This window comes from Dermacentor andersoni, chromosome 4 (genome assembly GCF_023375885.2).
Source record: "Dermacentor andersoni chromosome 4, qqDerAnde1_hic_scaffold, whole genome shotgun sequence".
NCBI lineage: Eukaryota > Metazoa > Arthropoda > Arachnida > Ixodida > Ixodidae > Dermacentor > Dermacentor andersoni.
In genome coordinates this window covers 202,181,586-202,200,693 of record NC_092817.1, presented here as the reverse complement: position 1 = coordinate 202,200,693, position 19,108 = coordinate 202,181,586, and the positions used below count along the sequence as shown (strand labels likewise).

At 46.5% G+C, this 19,108-nt stretch overlaps 1 protein-coding gene across 2 annotated transcripts in view; it reads right to left on the bottom strand.

Annotated features, from left to right (window-relative positions):
• Nucleotides 1–19,108, bottom strand: part of LOC126538497 (tyrosine-protein phosphatase non-receptor type 7-like) — a 172,647-nt gene that overhangs the window by 69,237 nt on the left and 84,302 nt on the right. For both annotated transcript variants that reach the window (XM_055074816.1, XM_055074817.1), the window contains exons 7-8: nt 18,929–19,028; nt 5,736–5,814 (exon numbers count right to left, since the gene is read on the bottom strand). In XM_055074816.1, coding sequence (XP_054930791.1) covers nt 5,736–5,814; nt 18,929–19,028 — 179 coding nt within the window. The remainder of the gene's footprint in view (nt 1–5,735; nt 5,815–18,928; nt 19,029–19,108) is intronic.

The following is a 19,108-nucleotide window of genomic DNA, read 5'->3' as shown; positions in this document are numbered from 1 at the left end:
TTTTCTCACAATCCATGTCATCGACGGCGATCTGTCAGTATCCTGACCGAAGGTCGATTAAAGAAAAATATTCGGCGCCGTGAAGGCAATCCAGGGCATTGTCTATACGAGGGGGTGGGTACATATCTTTTTTTTTAGTGATCTTGTTAAGCTGCCTGTAGTCCATGCAAAATCTCCAACTGTCGTCTTTCTTTTTAACAAGAACCACATGAGAAGCCCAAGGGCTGCAGGATGGCTTGATTATATCTTTGGAAAGCATCTTGTCAACCTCCTTTTGTAGGATGTGGCACTCAGCTGGAGATACCCGGTATGGCTGGTGGTGGATCGGATGGACATCGCCAGTGTTTATGAGGTGCTTGACAGCGCAGGTTTGACCCAGATGACGGTCACAAAGGTCGAAGACGTCCTGATAAGAGGAGGATGCAAAGGAGATCATCAGCTTGATGGGGCAAAAGGTCTGGAATGATCATTTTGTTCAGGTTGGTAGAAGACAGATCTGGTGAAGAAGATGAGATATCAGTGGTATGTGAGCAAGCAACATTAGGTGGAGGCTAGGCCGAGATGATGTAGTCGTCAACATAGTGAGGGAAATGCCCTGTGGGAGGACTTGTGAGCACAGCTCGAAATTCAGCACAGGAAGGCAAGCAAGATTGCCAGGTAGAGTTATAACAGCGTGTGCAATACCAACACTGTGCATCAACAGAACAGCAGTGATGGGAGTGAGCACATAGTCGTACAGAAACACAAGTCACGGCTTGCAATAGCAAATGGACATGCTCGGCAGAACAGAGCCGACTCTTTAATTGGTCCGGGTTGATCAATTGCACTTGGTAGGTCAAGGTGTACAGTACCAACGAAACAATCGATGAGGGCGGACTGGGTGGATAAAAAGTCAAGACCGAGGATGACATCACTGGAATGGCGGGCGAGGACGGTGAACAATACAGAAGTTTGGCGGCCAGCAACACTGACACGTGCGGTACATAGGCCAGCTACAGGAGACGAACCACTGTCGGCCACACGTACAGCACATGATGAGGCAGGGGTCATAACTTTCTTCAACTGTTGATGGAACTGAGAGCTCATAACAAAAATATGGGCGCTGGTGTCGATCAAAGCTGTAACAGGTAGGCCATCCACTTGAACGTCGATCAGGTTCCGATTCGTAAGGAGAGTCAATGGAGGAATATTAAGGCAGGTTGTAATAGCATCACCTCCAGGAGCTGCAGCCGTCACTTTCTCGAAGGAAAATACCGGGAATAGGACGAGGATGGGGAACGGCATAGGGAAGGTGAACGAGAAGGTCAACGTCGTGGTGAGGGTGAGCTGCTGTACTGGGCGGTGGTAGTAGTGTTCTTGGCAAATGTTTTTAGTTCAACTGGGTTGGTGCCTGGTGCTGGCTTTGGGGTGAACAGCGGAAGCTGGAGAAGCTTGTTTGAGAAGGTGCCATAGATGGTTTGAATGCCCACATTTGCCAGTTCTTGATGAACAATGGATTGTATAAGTGATATGGTCGGTTGGGGATCACTGGACTCCCCTCGCACGAAATGTGCAGGCGATGCGGCTTCCATTTCGTGTAGAGCGATTCAGGTGGTATTCTCTGATGCTGACGGCTTTGGTGCCATACGAGCGCCCCCACAAATTGATGTCACTGCCGTGTTAGGAAGGCAGGTGAAGTTATGGGCAATGCGTTGACATTTAGCAATAATCTCACTGACTGTCGAAGAGTCTTTGAACACAGTCAGGTTAAATGCACCGTTTGCGATTCCTTTTACTACGTGCGCAGCCTTATCGGCTTCTATCATCCCGGCGTCAACTTTTCGGAAAAGGGCCAGCACATTTTGAATGTACGTCAGGCACGACTCGGTAAATGTCTGCACCTGGCAGCCTGCAGGTTGCCCAGACAATTTGCATATTTTTGTCTTGCATACGCTCCAGCTTGATATAAAATACGTTCGCCAGCATCAAGGTTGGGTCCCACCTGTAATGTGCGCTTACACACTCATAGAGTTGAATCGAGTCGATGACGTCGTTATCAGCGCTGGAAAAGGTCCCAGGATGATGGGGTGGAGCCAGGGTGATGGCTGGCATGGTGGCCACTGCTGAAGCAGTTTCACAGCCAGAAGACATGCCGAGTGGCGACTTGGTGACTGCTTCGGAGCTCCATCTTGCGTCAGGCCCCCAGCACTACCACCAAGATGTTGCGTGGAGGCAGGCACAACAGGGAAACGTTATCTACAATATATTTACAAGGAGAGCAAGCACTGAGCCATATGATTGAATGCGCGGGCCAGATCAAAAGCGTCTTCATCAACGTTCCTCTAGAGGAATATTACAGTAACAATATTGTCAACATGGCATGAAACCATCTTTTGCCGCCGACTCTTAAATTCAACAAAATGAAATGTTCTCTGATTCACGCTTGCTTTTTCTGATTGCCTGATAATTTGGAAACTTTTGCGGCCCCTTCCATGTAAGAAAAATTAATTGGCGACTGTACTTACTTGCATAAAAGGTTGAATTTCAATGTAATAAATTTCAATATAATGAAGCAAATTGCTGATTTTACCGAGTTGGTTATATCAAGGTTTGACTGTACAAGGACATCTGATATTTCAGACACTTTGTAGAGTGCTGTGTGATAATTTGGACTGACTGCACGACAGGGTGCTAACTTTAATTTGGCAACAGAATCGAGCAGAAATAGCAACATTCTTGTTTTGATACATTGTCGGCATGGTCGCCGGCACCTCCTCAAAATCGAAACGAGTGATGCCTAGCCAATCTAAAGTTTCCAATTGCCCGCCAATGCGTACGCATTGCGCGAAGTCAAGAACTACTCTGCCACAACCGTTACGGACAAAACTGCAGATGTTATTAAAGCTCATGCATGGTGAATGCGCAGTTCTGAAGGCACCCAGCCAATGTGCACACTGAGTAAAAATAAAACTACTGCTTGCTGCAACTGTTACGGACAAAACGCTGGTCGTTAGAGAGCTTTACTGAGTTGTCTTTACGGTGTCTTGTTGTCCCTCTCTGTTCGTCCGTGTTTACTTATGTGCTGGAACAATGTTTCATAATGCTACCTGCAACCAACTAGCCCAGCTGTCCATGCTTTAAGGTGTCTGGTATTCTGGTAAACGCAAGCAGACTGGGTGTTTTACCAAATGAGCGGAGGTGCAAACGTGAACGGCCTGCACAGTGCAGCCACCTGGTGGTGTGGAGAGGGCGACCAGACAAACACAGCTAATACTGCAGTAACCTTAAAGCTAATATTTACTAATATTAATAGCAAGGTAATACAGGGTCTATTACAAATGTAATGTGCATTTTCTGGGAAAAATATATTTATTGACCGGACCTGTACAAATGGTTAAAATTCTTTAAAATACTCTCCCCCTGCATCAATACATTTGCAGAGACGTGTCTGCCATGCCTGGAAGGCACCCTGAAAGTTCTCGATGGGAATGTCTCTCAGGAACGCTGTAACATGCTTTTGGATGTTTTCCACGGTCTCCCAATGCTTTCCATTCAGCGCTCTCTTCAATTGGGGAAACAAAAAGAAGTCGCACGGAGCCAGGTCGGGACTGTAGGGGGGATGGGGGACCACCGGGGTGTTGCTCCGGGCCAGGAAGTTGGCAACAACGAAGGACGTGTGGCTGGGAGCATTGTCATGGTGGAGCTTGGCCGTGTCTTTGATATCAGCCCTCACGTGCGCGCGACCCGGCGTTTCAATCTCTTGAGCACCTCAAGGTAAAAGGCTGAATTGACAGTTTTTCCCTGCAGTAAAAACTCAAAATGGACTATTGCTTAGGCGTCAAAGAAGACAATGACCGTAGTTTTGATGCGAGACTTGCTCATTCGCGCTTTCTTGGGGCGGGGGGATGATTTTATGTGCCACTCGCAGCTGTGCCTTTTCGATTCTCGGCCGTACTCGGAAAATCCAGGATTCGTCTCCAGTTATGACAGAGTTAAGAAAGTCCAGCTCATTTTGAATCAAATCCAACAATCCTTGACAGCGCAAATCTGATCTTCTTTCTGATCTTGGTCAACACTTTCGGCACAAGCTTCGTGCAGACCTTGTGCGTTTGCAGATCCTCAGTCACTATACCATGTGCCGCAAATGTGGACATGTGTAGGGCGGAACCCTCGCCACATTTCTCTACCGGTTTTACCGCACTGCCATGAATAGTCGCGTCATAATAAAATCATGCGCATTACTGCTGGTGTAAGTTTTCAGCAGAAACTGCTGCTGGAAAGTTACACTAGCAGCGAAGTAGGAAACACTTGGTTACTGTAATATGAGCTCCGTGTTGGTTGGTCTGATTGAGCTCTGCGCCACCAGATGGCTGCACCGTGCAGGCTGTTCATGTTTGCACCTCTGCTCATTAGGTAAAATGCACAGTCCGCTTGCATTTACCTGCATATAGTGGACATGCTAAATCTCGTGTTATTGATGTGATCATGCATGGTGACTATGTAGTTCTGCAGACATGCAGCCAATGCACGCACCAAGTCAAAATTAAACTAATATTCACCGAAACCACTGCAGACGAAACTGCAGTTGTTATCGACGCAAACATGAATGGTGACTATGCAGTTCTGCAGGCACATGTGGCCACCGCGGTGTCATGGGCAGTGGTAAATGCATACTAAATGCATAAACAAACATGAAGCATTTGGCGTTCTTGTTGTTTCAGTACAATTTCCGTTGACCATTATGGCGATGTGGACTCTGCTGCTTTGTTTCCATTGGCTACTAGTGCCACTGTTGCTCTTTTGCATCGCACAATTCGGCGCTCTGAGCTCGCTGTGCTCCAAGTGATGTCATCATCATCATCCTTTATTGTCGCTTAAAGGACCCCTTTCAGGGTATTACATAAGGGAGCATAATGTCCAAATCAGCCAGCGTGTGGCTAAACATGTATGAATTAACAAGAGTTTGACGCCATTAAATAATGCAAAGGCCTGCTGGGATCAAAGGACGAGTCCAAACTATCCGATTTTCCAAATTAAGGAAGTTATATTGCACTTTCTTGCTCACTATACGCCGACGGGTCCAAACCCGTCGGCGTATCGGGTTTGGACCCCGATACGCCGACGAGGACTGAATGAGTAACTATTGCGACGCTATTTCGGACCCTACAAGGTCATCCGACGTATTGGTGCGCTAGACTATGAGGTCGTGCCAGACGGCCTTTCGCATTCACAGCGACGCCGCGCACGATCTGAAGTGGCCCACGTTGTGTGTCTTATGCCCTTTTACGCCCGCTGACGTACTTCCTTAATTTGTTGTTCCTTTGCTACGGGTGTTTTTGTTTATAACTTTTGTTTGTTTGCAGCATCGGGTCGATGCTTTTTAAAAGGGGGGTATTGACACGTGTACTTGTTTGTCTTTATCGTGTGCAACGGGTGGCAGTGTTTCCACGCTGTGATAAGATAGCGTGCTTGACACTGAGCTGAGAATGCCATGGCTCGTAAACGCTGATGCGTCTTGTGCTAGTCACACGAAATTGAAGGTAACCCCGAATGTGGGGATCCAAGAACCTTTATTGGCCACTTGTGGAATAACGTCAGTTAGGTTCTGGAGAATTTGGTATTTTGGACTCCCGATTATTCCAGATTTTTGAAAATCCCTGTTAAGTCCAAAAAAATTGGCTGCAGATTTTATCTGTAGTCGAATTAGCAGAAGTCTGCTATATGGTAACAAACTCTACAAACAAAACCAGACTCACTTGGCAATATGCTCCTGTATCGGTTCTTGGCCCCACAGCCAGCTATTTCAGCCCTCTCAGGATGATTCATCGGGATGTCCTGTGCACAAGAGAGAAAATGCACATGCAGTCATGAACAGATGTTGCAATCAGTGTTGTTATTTTAGTAGGCTTGTGCAAATACTATAGTAGAATCTCGGTGATACAATCACGGCTGATATGAATTTTTAAGAAGACCAGTCCCCCGTCCATTAGCTTACAACGTGCTAATTTCGAATGTTGCGAACCACTTTTCACGCCGCCGCGGATGATCCGAACAATCAAGCCGCCGCTGGTAGGGCCAGCCACTGGCTGTTGTCATACCGGCAGAGCGGCTGCGCCATTGCGCCGTTCGCATTCCTGTTGCCAGAGTGACCTACGTCTCTCCGCCTTAACTTCTACCCCACCGCACCCATCATACCTTTGCACCCATCAGATTGCACGATACGAAGTAACTTTGCAGCTGCCAAGAAAAGTCAACAGATTCCCTTATTTTGCGCCAATCATGTCCTTATCACCATCAGGCTGCATGCAGCTAGGATGGTGCAACAACAGAAACTCGAGATTATCAGGCAGGTCGTGAAATGTTGTGCCTTGGAACACGCGAAGTGTCGCTGCTGCCAAATTGTAGCGAAACAAGCATGCCAGTGATTCAAATTTTCTTCAACCATTAGGAGCGCTCTCTGCATGCCATGTGAGTGCGGTAATGAATTACGACGCTAGCTTTCCCTTTTTCAAGCTCTCTTTCGTTGTTTTTATTTCAGTGTGGACAAATGCTGCGATGCGGCTATCTGCAACTCCAATCTCTCCTGTTTAAGGTGATACCAAGAAGGCGGCACTGCGTCAATGGAAAGCTGCGCTCATGCGATCAGCGGCATGACAGCATCTCTTGAAGCTTGATTTTGAAGACAACAAGCTAAAGCACTGCACTCTTCTCAAAGTCTGCTGTGTGTACCCAATATTTCCCCTATGAGATAATGGAAGGTTTTAGGATTGCGAGGAAAAAGGATTGAAAAGAGAAAATTTTAAGTAGTCAACTATTTCATGGCCATCGCCGCGCCCCCTCTTCATTTCCCGATTTTTGAACTTTTGGGAGGTATGCATTTCATGTGATATGAAGTTTTGCACCATGCCGAGAGATTTGTATCATCGAGATTCTACTATATCAATCTTTTGGTTCAGTGTGAATAGTAACTAGTGTCGAATAATTTCTAAGCAAATAGTTCGAATAGTTGCTGGATTTATAGGAAACCTTAACATCAAGTGCCTAATATTGAAAAAAAAAAATTGTTTCTTTACTTGCCAAAATGCAAACATGTTCATCTCTAAGGTTAGTTTATTTTCGAAGTGCTGTTATTCAGATATTTTCATGTAAAAATGCAAATTCAATACTTTCTACAATACCAGCGGCACAAAAGATTTGTTTACAGGTTCTTTCTCACTATTGTGCTTTAGTCTACTTAATCCCTTCGCTTCTACTCGTTTGGCGCTCCGCCGTGCCAGGTGTTCTGTGGCACATTCTTTCACTTCGTTGAGTGTGTTCTATGTTGTTGTAAGAAAATTTTGCTAAAATCTGCTACGAACATTGCATTTACAAAATGTCTGGTTTATTTTGTTCGCAAAAGGCTTCCGGGTCATGCGCAGTAAAATAAGCTAGAAAGTGAGCTTGAAAAAAGTTTAAAATGTGCAGGTACACAGAGTGCACTTTTGTGTTTTTGTGCTCAGAAAGCTTCTTAGACTTTTGAACTTCACCCTCGAAAACTAAGCAGAGCATCAAATGGTTCTGCTTCAGAGTTTGTGGTGGTATGTGCTGAAAAACATGAGCCCACTCGGAAGCCTGTATGCATGTTTTTGAGCCTCGTACATTGGTCGCAACGGCTACAACACAGTAGAGTCTGGCGAGCAGGGAGCTTTCCATTGTTTTACAAACAACTCCTGCTGAAAGTTTAGAAAGTGTCCATCTAGTGTGCGAAACCCAAAAGCACTATAAGATAGTCCGCAATGTGCTGCCATCTATGAAAGATAGCCAGAAACAGCCGTTCTTTCAATGGCAGACGAATTCGGTCACTCAGACTTTCGCCTTGGTCGTCACAGCTGAAGGGTCGTCAGCTGTGGTATGAAAAGGGCTCAAATTTTGTGGTAGTTATGGCCACGGAAGCGTTTTGTGTTTGCCTATCGTGTATCGTCGCGATGCTGTGACGTGCGACATTAACTGCATGACACAAGGTGTTTATGCTGTGCTGTGCAAATACGGTTTGAGGCATTTCGTCAGTACGAAAGGTTAACCTGTTCTGCTCAACAAGCACACATGTGAACTTGGTACGCAAGCTCACTGCCAGTGTGGTCCTCAGTCTTGCCCGTGCACACATCTCAGGCCCAATCATCGATGGACAGCAAACTTCCAGTGACAGTTTATCGTCCACTGCTGCAAGTGGCTTGGCTGCTAGATATAGCCAGCGCTGTTTTGTCGGGTATCAGCCATCAAACCTACTGTTAAGTGCCACATCAAAAATTTAAACAATTTTGACTGTAAGTCCTGATGCGTTATATGCAAATTTCGACTTAAGGCGTGGCTTTACAGCAGCATGAATTTCACCTCAAGGTGCAGTTTCATGGCAGCGTGCCACACAGTGCCATGAAATCATGTTTAGGTTGAATATCTCCGCCATCAGTGTCATTGAAGAGGTGGCGAACTGAGCCGCTGGACCAAGATACGACGTGGACGATTCGTGAATCCGTGAATGGAGGCTGTTTCTTAAAAAATATTTGGGCAGTGTATGCAGCTATTTTCATGGCAAATAAGCAAGGATTCTTTCTTTTTTTTCTGGGGTGTAGCAATTGGGGGTGCAGCTTATCGGGGAAAAAAATATGTGTACAGTAAAATATAGTTACTACGAACATCAGATTAGCGAAATTTTCAGATTTACGAATTTTTTTAAATTCCCATCAGAATGCCTTTATTTTCAATGTAAAAAACTTTCATTACTATGAATTTCAGAGTACCTAACATTTCAGAATAACGTACATAATTTCATCCCACGATCACCAAGACACTTCGTTTTTATAAAGTTCCGTTGAAGTTTTGTTATCAAATCCTTGAAGTCTACGCCTACAATCTTCGTACGCAGCAGCCGTGTGCTGGGAAACCTGTTTCAACAGGCACACTCCCGAGAGCATCGGGATCAATGTGAGTGCTGCAAACTATCTTGTAGGCCCAGCATCACCACGTTAACAGCGATCGGCAGGAGCTGCGAAGTTATCGGCGCTGTGATTGTGTTGTGCATTCGAAGGCATCGCCTACATCACTAGACTGCAAGGACACAAGAGGAGCTCAACCCAGAATTGTGGAATAAGCTTACTAAAAAGGTACCTGTAGACGCCGTGGCGGCTACCCGTAGATGCCGTGGCGGCTACATCCGCGGAGCTTACCAGCGATGACATCGTGAATCAAGTGCGTGAGCAAGAAGAATGTAGTAGTGACGAAAACAATGCTGGCACTGGATCAACACATCAAGAGGAAGAGACTGTTTCTAGCTCAAATGTTCTAGTTTTGTTCGAGAAGACTCGATAATTCCTCGGGCACTGCAAAGATGTCCCCAATGATGTGGACAGGAAGGCCAAGGATGTGGAGGCGTTCATCCTGCAGTGCTTGTCTACTAGCCAGAAGATAACAGACTTCTTCAAGCAATGAATTGTACTTAAACTGCTCAGCATTTTTCTTCATTATTTACTTACCAACACGTGCATCTGCTGCAAAAGTTATTTCATTTTCTTTGTGTTACACTACTGACATGAAAATAATGGGTTTTCAGTACTACAATATTTCAATGTAACTAATTAAATTCAGCAGTACCACAAAGTTCGTTGTAATAAGATTCTACTGTATTTGCTCATTTAGAATATTTTGAATACTGAAATTTGAGCCGAAGCAAATATCGAATAGCATAAAATTCGAATGAATATTTGCACAAATCAACATTTTAGCATACATTCTGTTAGATCTAGCAGACATTTTTGTTCCTTAAGTGGCTAAAATTCCCAGTTAACAGATAATAGATTTATGTGAAGATAATGTGGGGCAATTTTTCTGTGCATAATATTGACATGTGTACCTGTCTTTATCGGGCGACACGTTTCACCACCTAACAAATGTTATCGCACAGCGCAGGACGCGCTTGCATGAGTGGGTAGTTTCTGGAATGTTATCGATGGTTCCATCCACTGTCTGTGAGCGAAACTTGTGTAATCTGATTACCCTGCCACCTTCGTTATCCTCCAACAATGCTCACGAGCCGTCATTCTCGGTATGGATTTCCTGAACTAACACGGCGCAATCATCGACCTGAAGTCGAAGTCAATAGCGCTGTCGGAAGATAAAGCGATACCGCCAGAGAGCCCTCGTAGTCACCACGCCTTGAGTGTGCTCGAAGATCAAGTGAGCATCCCGCCTTGCTCCAGCATTGTTATTTCGGTCGGCACCGAAACACCCGCTGACCTAAAAGGCGTCACCGAAGGCGACCAACGTCTATTGCTAGACCGTGAAATTTGCGTCGCAAGAGGGATCGCTCGACTGCATGGAGGGAAAACTGAAGTGTTGCTGACAAACTTCAGCCAGGAGTTCAAACACATCAACAAGGGCACACAGGTCGCGTAACATTGAGGAAATTCTGGAAACTAGTAATGCGTTTGTCCTCTCAAATTCGGCCGCATCTACCCCGACGACCATGCTTCCCGAACCAGACTACGACATTAATCCAAGTCTCCCCGTGATTAAGCAACAGCAGCTCAGAAGTCGGCTTCGACGATACAAAGGCTGCTTTTCGACGTCATCGAGGATTCGACAAACACCAGTCGCCAAGCATCGCATAATCACCGAGGAGCGCGCTCGGCCACTCCGCCAGAGCCCTTACCGAGTTTCGCCGCGAGAACGTGAAGCTATAAGAGAACACGTGGACGAAATGCTGCGCGACGACATCATCCAGCCGTCGAAAAGCCCGTGGGCATCTCCTGTAGTCTTGGTGAAGAAAAAGGACGGAACCCTACGTTTCTGCGTCGGTTATCGTCGTCTGAACAAGACCAAGAAGAAGGACGTATACCCCCTCCCACGAATAGACGACCCATTGGATCGGCTCTGCAACGCTAAATATTTCTTGTTGATGGACCTCAAATCTGGCTATTGGCAAATAGAAGTGGACGAAAGAGATCGCGAAAAGACTGCCTTCATCACCCCAGACGGCCTCTACGAGTTCAAGGTTATGCCATTCGGACTGTGCACGTGATGGACACGGTTTTAGCAGGATTGAGGTGGCCGACCTGTCTCGTTTACTTGGATGATGTTGTCGTCTTCGCCGGAGATTTCGACGATCACCTGAGGCGGCTTGCGACAGTACTAGAGGCCATCAAGTCATCAGGGCTTACTCTAAAACCGGAAAAATGCCGCTTCGCTTACGATGAGCTTCTGTTCTTAGGCCACGTAATCAGCAAATCTGGTGTCCGTCCAGACCCGCAAAAGACAGCTGCCATCGCACAGTTCCCACAACCCATCGACAAGAAGGCAGTGCGTAGATTCCTTGGCATGTGTGCCTACTACAGGCGCTTTGTCAAGGCCTTTTCACGCATCGCTGAGCCGTTGACACGTCTAACTAAATGTGATGTTGAGTTCAAGTGGGAAATGCCACAGGCCGTCGCTGCCGGTACTTGCGCACTTTGACGAGTATGCTGATACAGAAATCCATACTGACGGCAGTAGCCTAGGCCTCGGTGCCGTTCTAGTCCAGAGGAGAAACGGAGTTGAACAGGTGATAGCTTACGCTAGTCGGTCGCTGTCAAAAGCGGAAGTCAATTATTCTACAATCGAAAAGGAATGCCTCGCGATCGTTAGGGCTACAGCCAAATTTCACCCTTACCTATATGGCACGCCATTCAAAGTCGTCAGCGACCATCACGCGTTGTGTTGGCTAGCGAATATAAAGGATCCTTTAGGACGACTGGCGCGGTGGAGCCTCAGACTACAAAAATACTACATCACTGTAACCTACAAGTCCAGAAGAAAACACTCCGATACCGATTGCCTATCACGCGCCCCCATTGACCCGCCGCCGCAAGATGACGAGAATGACAACGCCTTCCTTGGAATGATAAGCGCGGAAGACTTCGCTGAACAGCAACGGGCAGACCCGGAGCTAAAAGGCATCGTCGAATATTTGGAAGGGCACACCGACGTTGTCCCCAGGGCATTTAAGCGCGGATTATCTTCTTTCACGCTTCAAAATAATCTACTCGTGAAGAAGAACTTCTCACCAGTCCGCGCCAACTACCTTCTTGTTCCGTCGGCACTGCGTCCAGAAGTACTGCGCGCCCTACATGACGATCCGACAGCTGGGCACCTCGGTTTCTCCCGGACGCTAGCGAGGATACAAGAAAGGTATTACTGGCCGCGCCTAACCGCCGACGTTGCCCGCTACGTCAAGACATGCCGAGACTGTCAGCGACGCAAGACACCCCCCACAAGGCCAGCCTGATTTACAGCCGATCAAGCCTCCTTGCCAACCTTTTCAGCAGATCGGGATGGACTTGTTGGGACCGTTTCCGATGTCAACGTCCGGAAATAAGTGGATCATCGTGGTGACGGACTACCTCACCCGCTTCGCTGAAATTAAAGCTCTGCCGAAGGGCAGCGCAGCGTAAGTGTCAAAATTTTTCGTCGAAAGCATTCTGCTGCGACATGGCGCCCCAGAAGTCCTCATCACCGACAGAGGAACGGACTTTACAGCGGAGCACACCCAAGCCATTCTTCAGTACAGTCAAACAAGGCACAGGAGGACAACTGTCTACCACCCACAGACGAATGGCCTTACGGAGTGCCTGAAAAAAACCCTCGCCGACATGCTAGCAATGTACGTCAACGTCGAACACAAGACCCGGGATGCCATCCTGCCGTACATAACCTTTGCTTACAACACAGCGGTGCAAGAAACAACACAGATCACGCCGTTTAAGCTGGTTTACGGCAGTAACCCGACAACGACGCTCGACACCATGCTGCCGCACGTCACTGAGGAGGAGAATCTTGACGTCACTACCTATCTCCAGCGCGCCGAAGAAGCCCGACAGCTCGCCCACCTACGGATCAAGAACCAGCAGCGTACCGAATGCCGACACTACAACCTCCGACGACGCTTCATAGAGTACCACTGGCGACCGTGTTTGGGTTTGGACCCCAATACGTCGACGAGGACCCAGCGAGAAACTATTGCGACGTTATTTCGGACCCTACAAGATCATCCGACGTGTTGGTGAACTGGACTATGAGGTCGTGCCAGACGGCATTTCGCAGTCCCAGCGGCGCTGGGCACGATCCAAAGTGGTCCACATAGCGCGTCTGAAGCCCTTTTACGCACGCTGACGAACTTCCTTATTTTTGTTTTCTTTGCTACGAGTGCTTTTCTTTATTACTTTCGTTTGTTTGCAGCATCGGGTCGATGCTTTTTAAGAGGGGGGTATTGACATGTGTACTTGTCTTTATCGGACGACACGTTTCACCGCCTAACAAATGCTATCGCACAGCGCAGGACGCGCTTGCATGTGTGGGAAGTTTCTGGAATGTTATCGATGGTTCCATCCACTATCTGTGACCGAAACTTGTGTAATCTGATTGCATGTGTGTGCGACGCGAATAATGTAGAACTTTGTGGAAGGCGCGTGGGTCCCTACGATTAGCCTGGAACATTCGATGATTGATGTATAAAAGCCGACGCGCTTGACCCGTTGATCAGATTTTGACAATCGCTGACTGTGTTCGCCGCTCTCGTTGTGCTTTAAGTGTAGCCTGTTTTGTGGGCACAGGTTCGCCCAATAAAAGCTAGTTTTGTCGTTCACAGTATTGCTACTGTGTTCTTCAACGTCACCACCATGTGACGGCGGGCGACGGCGGCGTAGGTCATCGCTTCTGGCTGGGGCTGCGATGATTGTGGTTGTACCTCGGGAACTCCGAGCGATCGCTGGACTTCTTTGACAATTTCGGCGATTGAGGCCACTTGAGGTTGCGATGAAGGGAATATTCTTCGAAGCTCCTCTCGTACGACTGTCCTGATGGTCTCGCGCAGGTCGCTGGTGGCCAGTGATTGAACTCCGGTGTAGCTTGTTGGCTTGGTGCGGCGGTCGAATTGCCGGTTCCACATTTCTAGTGTCTTCTCGATGCTTGCCGCCTCAAGAAGAAACTCGTCGACGGTCTTTGGTGGGCTTCTGACCATTCCGGCGAAAAGTTCTTCCTTTACACCACACATCAGTAGGCTGACTTTCTTCTCCTTGGACATTTCCGGGTCGGCGTGGCGAAACAGACGGTTCATTTCCTCAGTGAAGATTGCGATCGTCTCATTCGGCAGCTGCACTCCGGACTCCAGTAGAGCTTGGGCGCGCTCTTTTTGCATGACGCTTGTAAATGTTTGCAGGAAGCCGCTTCGGACCAGGTCCCACGTCGTCAAGGTGGCTTCTCGATTCTCGAACCACGTCCTGGCGGCGACCTCCAATGCGAAATAGACATGTCACAGCTTGTTGTCGCTTGCCCAGCTGTTAAACGTAGCGACCCTCTCATACGTTTCCAGCCAGCTTTCTGGGTCCTCAAATGTGGAACCGTGGAATGTCGGTGTTTGCCTGGGCTGCTGCAGCACGATGGTGGACGCTGGGGCTGCCATTGGGGTTGCCTTGGCCCCAATCTTCTTGGTCTTCTCAGGTAAAAGTCCGTGCTCCGAGGGCAGCTGTTGAAGACGGCGGCTTGCTCGGTGGTCCGGGAATACGTTGGTGTTCTCTTTGTGGTCCGGGCTTGAATCACGGCTTCTCGGGGGCGTCCGGTACATGAACAAAAAGCACCTCCACCAGATGTCACGTGGTAGTGACGGTTGAGGACACAGCAAGAAAACTGTGAATGGCGAAACTAACTTTATTGGACGAACCTGTGCCCAGAAAAAACAGGCTACGCTCAATGCTAAACGAAAACGGCGAACACAGTCAGCGATAGTTAGCGTCAGCCACTAACAGTGTTGTCCGTACTTGGATGACGCTATCAGGAAAGGCGCCAGCAGCGGGGAGTGAATGCTTCATCTGCCTTTCGCTCAAATGGGCTACTGAAACTCGAGATTACGCCACCTCCAATACTAAACACATGGTAAGGTAGCTTACATGGTGTCACGCCGTCCTGGCCTGCCACTCTTTGCGCACACGGCAGATTACCTCTAAAGCAGGGTGCGCGGCTGCGTATACACTCAGACGCGCTTACAGCCATACGCAGCCACGGTTGAGACATGCGTGCGCCAGAAATTGAGATGCGTGCCAACTTACCCCCACTCCGCCTTCTCCTCGTGTACTTGATCGCGTTACTGTGAGCTCGCTCCCCTCCCCACTTTCCCTTTACTTGTATGGGAAGGCGGCACTCAAAGCCACCATCCTTTTTTTACTCACCCTCGTACACTTTCACTCGCACATAAAGCACGCAGTGCGCGGGGTGAGAAAGGATCTTATCACACTTGGACTTTATACAGAACATGATGTGGCTCCATTTTGGAGGTCGCTCTTGTCGCGCAGGTGCAATTTGAGAGGTGCATTTGCAAGCAGCCACTTGCAATTCAATAATTTGGCCATCTGTGTCCGGCGAAATTTAAATTTGTTGTCTCAATATTTTTTTGCAGTGGCAGTGAAATTTTGTTAAATTATATATATATTGAAGTTCGTTATATTGAAATTGGTGCTGGTATACTAAACTTTGTAATGGTGCAACAAACAGACAGCACACAGAGAACACGGCACACACAAGCACCAATACCAACTGCGTAACTCCTTTGTTACCATGCCTATAGAAATCGATCAAATTGAGCGAGTTTTTCTACATCTTGTTATACATTTCTCTTGGAATTATTCAACTAGCAACATAATGCACCCTCTGAAAAGATGACTGAACATTAGCTATTAGTCAGATTTGACAATTTTTGGCAGATTTGGGAGTCTGGGAAAATGAAACTTTGACTGGAGGTAGTGCTGAGATTAGCCTCCAGTGCTCCTGCCACTTCTTCAATAAAATGACTCAAAATTTTGTGCTTTGGTCAATTTGGCAAGACAATTTTTAAATGATAGCAGCAGCAATGACACAGATGCTTTTCTCAGTGTTGTAATTTTTCTGATCAGATGTATAGGATGTTTAAACAATGTATCAAACAACAGTAGATGCTCACGAGTGCGAGTTATATTGACAATTGTGTCTGACTAATATCAAGTACAATTTTATTTTACATCCCCCCCATGAGTTTCGTTTAACCATTACTTGAAGCTTCAAATGTACAAGCTACTACGAGCGATCCTTCCCATCATGTAGGGTTTTCACAAACGCAAGAGCAGGCAGTCGATTACAGACCTACCTTTGGAGGAAGCTTGAATAGCTGTCTAAGCTCGTAGACTTTGAACATTGCTTGTTCAAGTGCCCTTACTCATTACTATACAATACTGTGCGACATTAAACACAAGGGTACAGCATTGTACACGAACTGAACAGTGTACGTGGAGGCTTCAGCACCAGTTGAACACATGCTAGGCCACATTACTTGTCTACAAGAGCTGATATAACAAAATAATCAAGTACGAGGAGACTTCTGCATGCTCCCCGACCTGACAACCAGTGCTTAATTGCCTGGTGAGCCTAAACAACACAGTAAAACAGGAACCAGATGCATGCTGCAATGAGTAAAAACAAATGCTCCCCGTACATTAGGCAATTACCAGAGTGAACATTTTTGAAGCTACCACTTTCCCACCTAGCACGGGTATCACTATGGCTAGTAATCATGCCACCAAATCTTCATAATTTTTTTGTGTTAGTATCTGGCTTACAAAAATTGGCAACTAGGAACAAGGAGCACATTTTGTATGTTTCATATTTTTGCTCTCAATACTTATATTAAAAATAGCAAATTATTTCATTTGTGTTCCTTGAGGTGCTTCCCTGAAGTTTCCCATAAGAATTCTGAAAAATTGTGAGCAATTATTAGTGCTATAAATACATTTAAAACACCAGTGATCAGGCTACAATTTTATGTATTGCAGTATACATTGTGACTGCTATGTCTTGAATTAAGATGTCGCAACATAAAAGCACCTAAAATGAGCATGTTTCTCGCAGTAATGAAAAAGTTAATCAAGGGATGGCATCAGAGGTACAAAAATCTTTTTCACATGCACAATACTCTGAACAGTGCAAATGTTGTCACATTCTTTCCTCTGCTATTTTCAATGGGCACAAGTGTGAAAAACCCTATCTCTATGGAATAGAGAAATTGATGCATTGCTAACACAAGCACACCCTTTTTTTTATGTAGAATGCCATACGTTTATATCTCTAGTTTGTCCACTGCAGTACCAAAAGCACCCAGAAGCGCAGATGCTGCATTTCATGTTTTACACGCTAGAAGTACAGGAACTGTCAATGCACCACATCATTGGCGCTACATGTCAATAACAATCGAGCCTGTGATTAGGCACACATATAGTTCTCCATGTCACGCTGAGCATGCAACACTGCGCAGGCTACACAAGTACCTAGTGAAGTCAAAGAAGTCTCGTGAAGCAGCAGCATCACAGTGCAGTTATTAATCTGCGGAGCTTTCTACAGAGTAAATAATTCACATGTTACAACTACAACTTCAGGACATCAGACTACGTGAAACTGCATGCTATTTGTGCGCCTTTGTGCTTCCAACAAACATGCAGTGCATGTTGTGAGTGCAAGCAGTGCCCTATGGTTGCTGGCTGCAGTAACATGTCACTCCACTCCATAAAAATAGGTTCAGATCTGCAACGTTGTCCCTGTAATACAGTCAACTTCCATTAATTTGACCCTGATGAAACCAACTAAATCGAACAAGTTATACGATGAACCGAATTAAACTAGATGCAGTAAAAACACAAGAACACACTACTGATTCATTTGGAAGCATTGGCCCGATTCTAACGCAGCGCCAATCAAACGCATGCCCATTATCTTTGTGTCCAATGTAGAAAATTAACATAGAGATGACATTAAAGCTCCCAACCACAGTAGAAATTTAACATGCACCTGACTTTGCTGCAACAAAAATGGCCAAAGGTCTAATATGCGTTGCACAACGGTGGCCAGTTTGCTAAAGTCAGCTTCACCGCAATACAGCTGTGTTATGCATAAAGCCTACGAATGTAGCAAAGAAAGTTATAGTTTCGTATCTGATTGCCCTGTGCAGGCAATTTTCGGCACAATTTTCTTTGGAAGTGGAGGAGGAGGGGGGTGGGGGGCAAGCGTAATCGGACATTGTGAGCTACAGTTATTTTTCTTCAACATCTTCCTACGGCAGGCCAAAAATAGGCGTTTTCGACAGGAGATGACATGTGCTCAACACATTCACTGTCTCCTACGCTTCGCCAAGACAGACGCTTCCGCTGAACGGGGTCATTATAGAGGTCAGGCACTCGCATGCTGACTAGCTAAGCTCGAATTATCCATCAAAGGCCAGTTTCAGGATTGAAATAATGAAAGTACGGACCCATAAAAATGCATGGGCACCGGCCGGGACCTTCGGTCTGGATTGAATTAACTGAAAAACTGAATTACCCGAATTAAAAACCGGGTCAAATTAACGGAAGTCTGCTGTACATCATATTTCACTACATTAAAAGATGAGACTTTATGTTACCACCAAATCCCATGACGCAAACCTACATATATTGTTCATTCATATCTACGCAATTACAGTCAATCACAAAAGTTTACGGACTGCAGGATCTCAGAAAATGTTCCAATTTTTGAGCAGCCTGTAACAGTAAGTAAAACCAAACATCACAATGTCGTTCACATATACTAGCCGAGGCTGTAAATGAGGCTGTGTTGTGAGGCTGCTCAGATATTCAGCTTTTTCTCAGATCTCGTGTTCCGTAATATATTATGGTTGACTGTACGTTACTTATCTTTTTTCCCGGTGACTGTTCCCTCAACAAGGCATCTCTTATAGTAGTGCTCGTGAAGCTGTGATATTGAGCATGATCCGACAGTCCCAAAGTAAACGGCAAGCTGAACAACTGTGTCAAAATCTTAAAAATAAGAACACTGATGGCAGCCAGCCCCAGAGAAAACAGTTATTAACAAGAATGCTGCTCAGTCATACCCAGAACTCTGAGTGCAGGGCTGCCACATTGGAGAGGCAGGCTTGTAGTTGGGCACGTGTCAAACGTCGACTTGCTCGCCGCAAATATGGGTCCTGGCACCTGGAGGCACATGATGTGTTTGTGAAGCCACGTGACACTATGGCACCCCATGCATGCAGAGCACCACTAACAGAGAAACA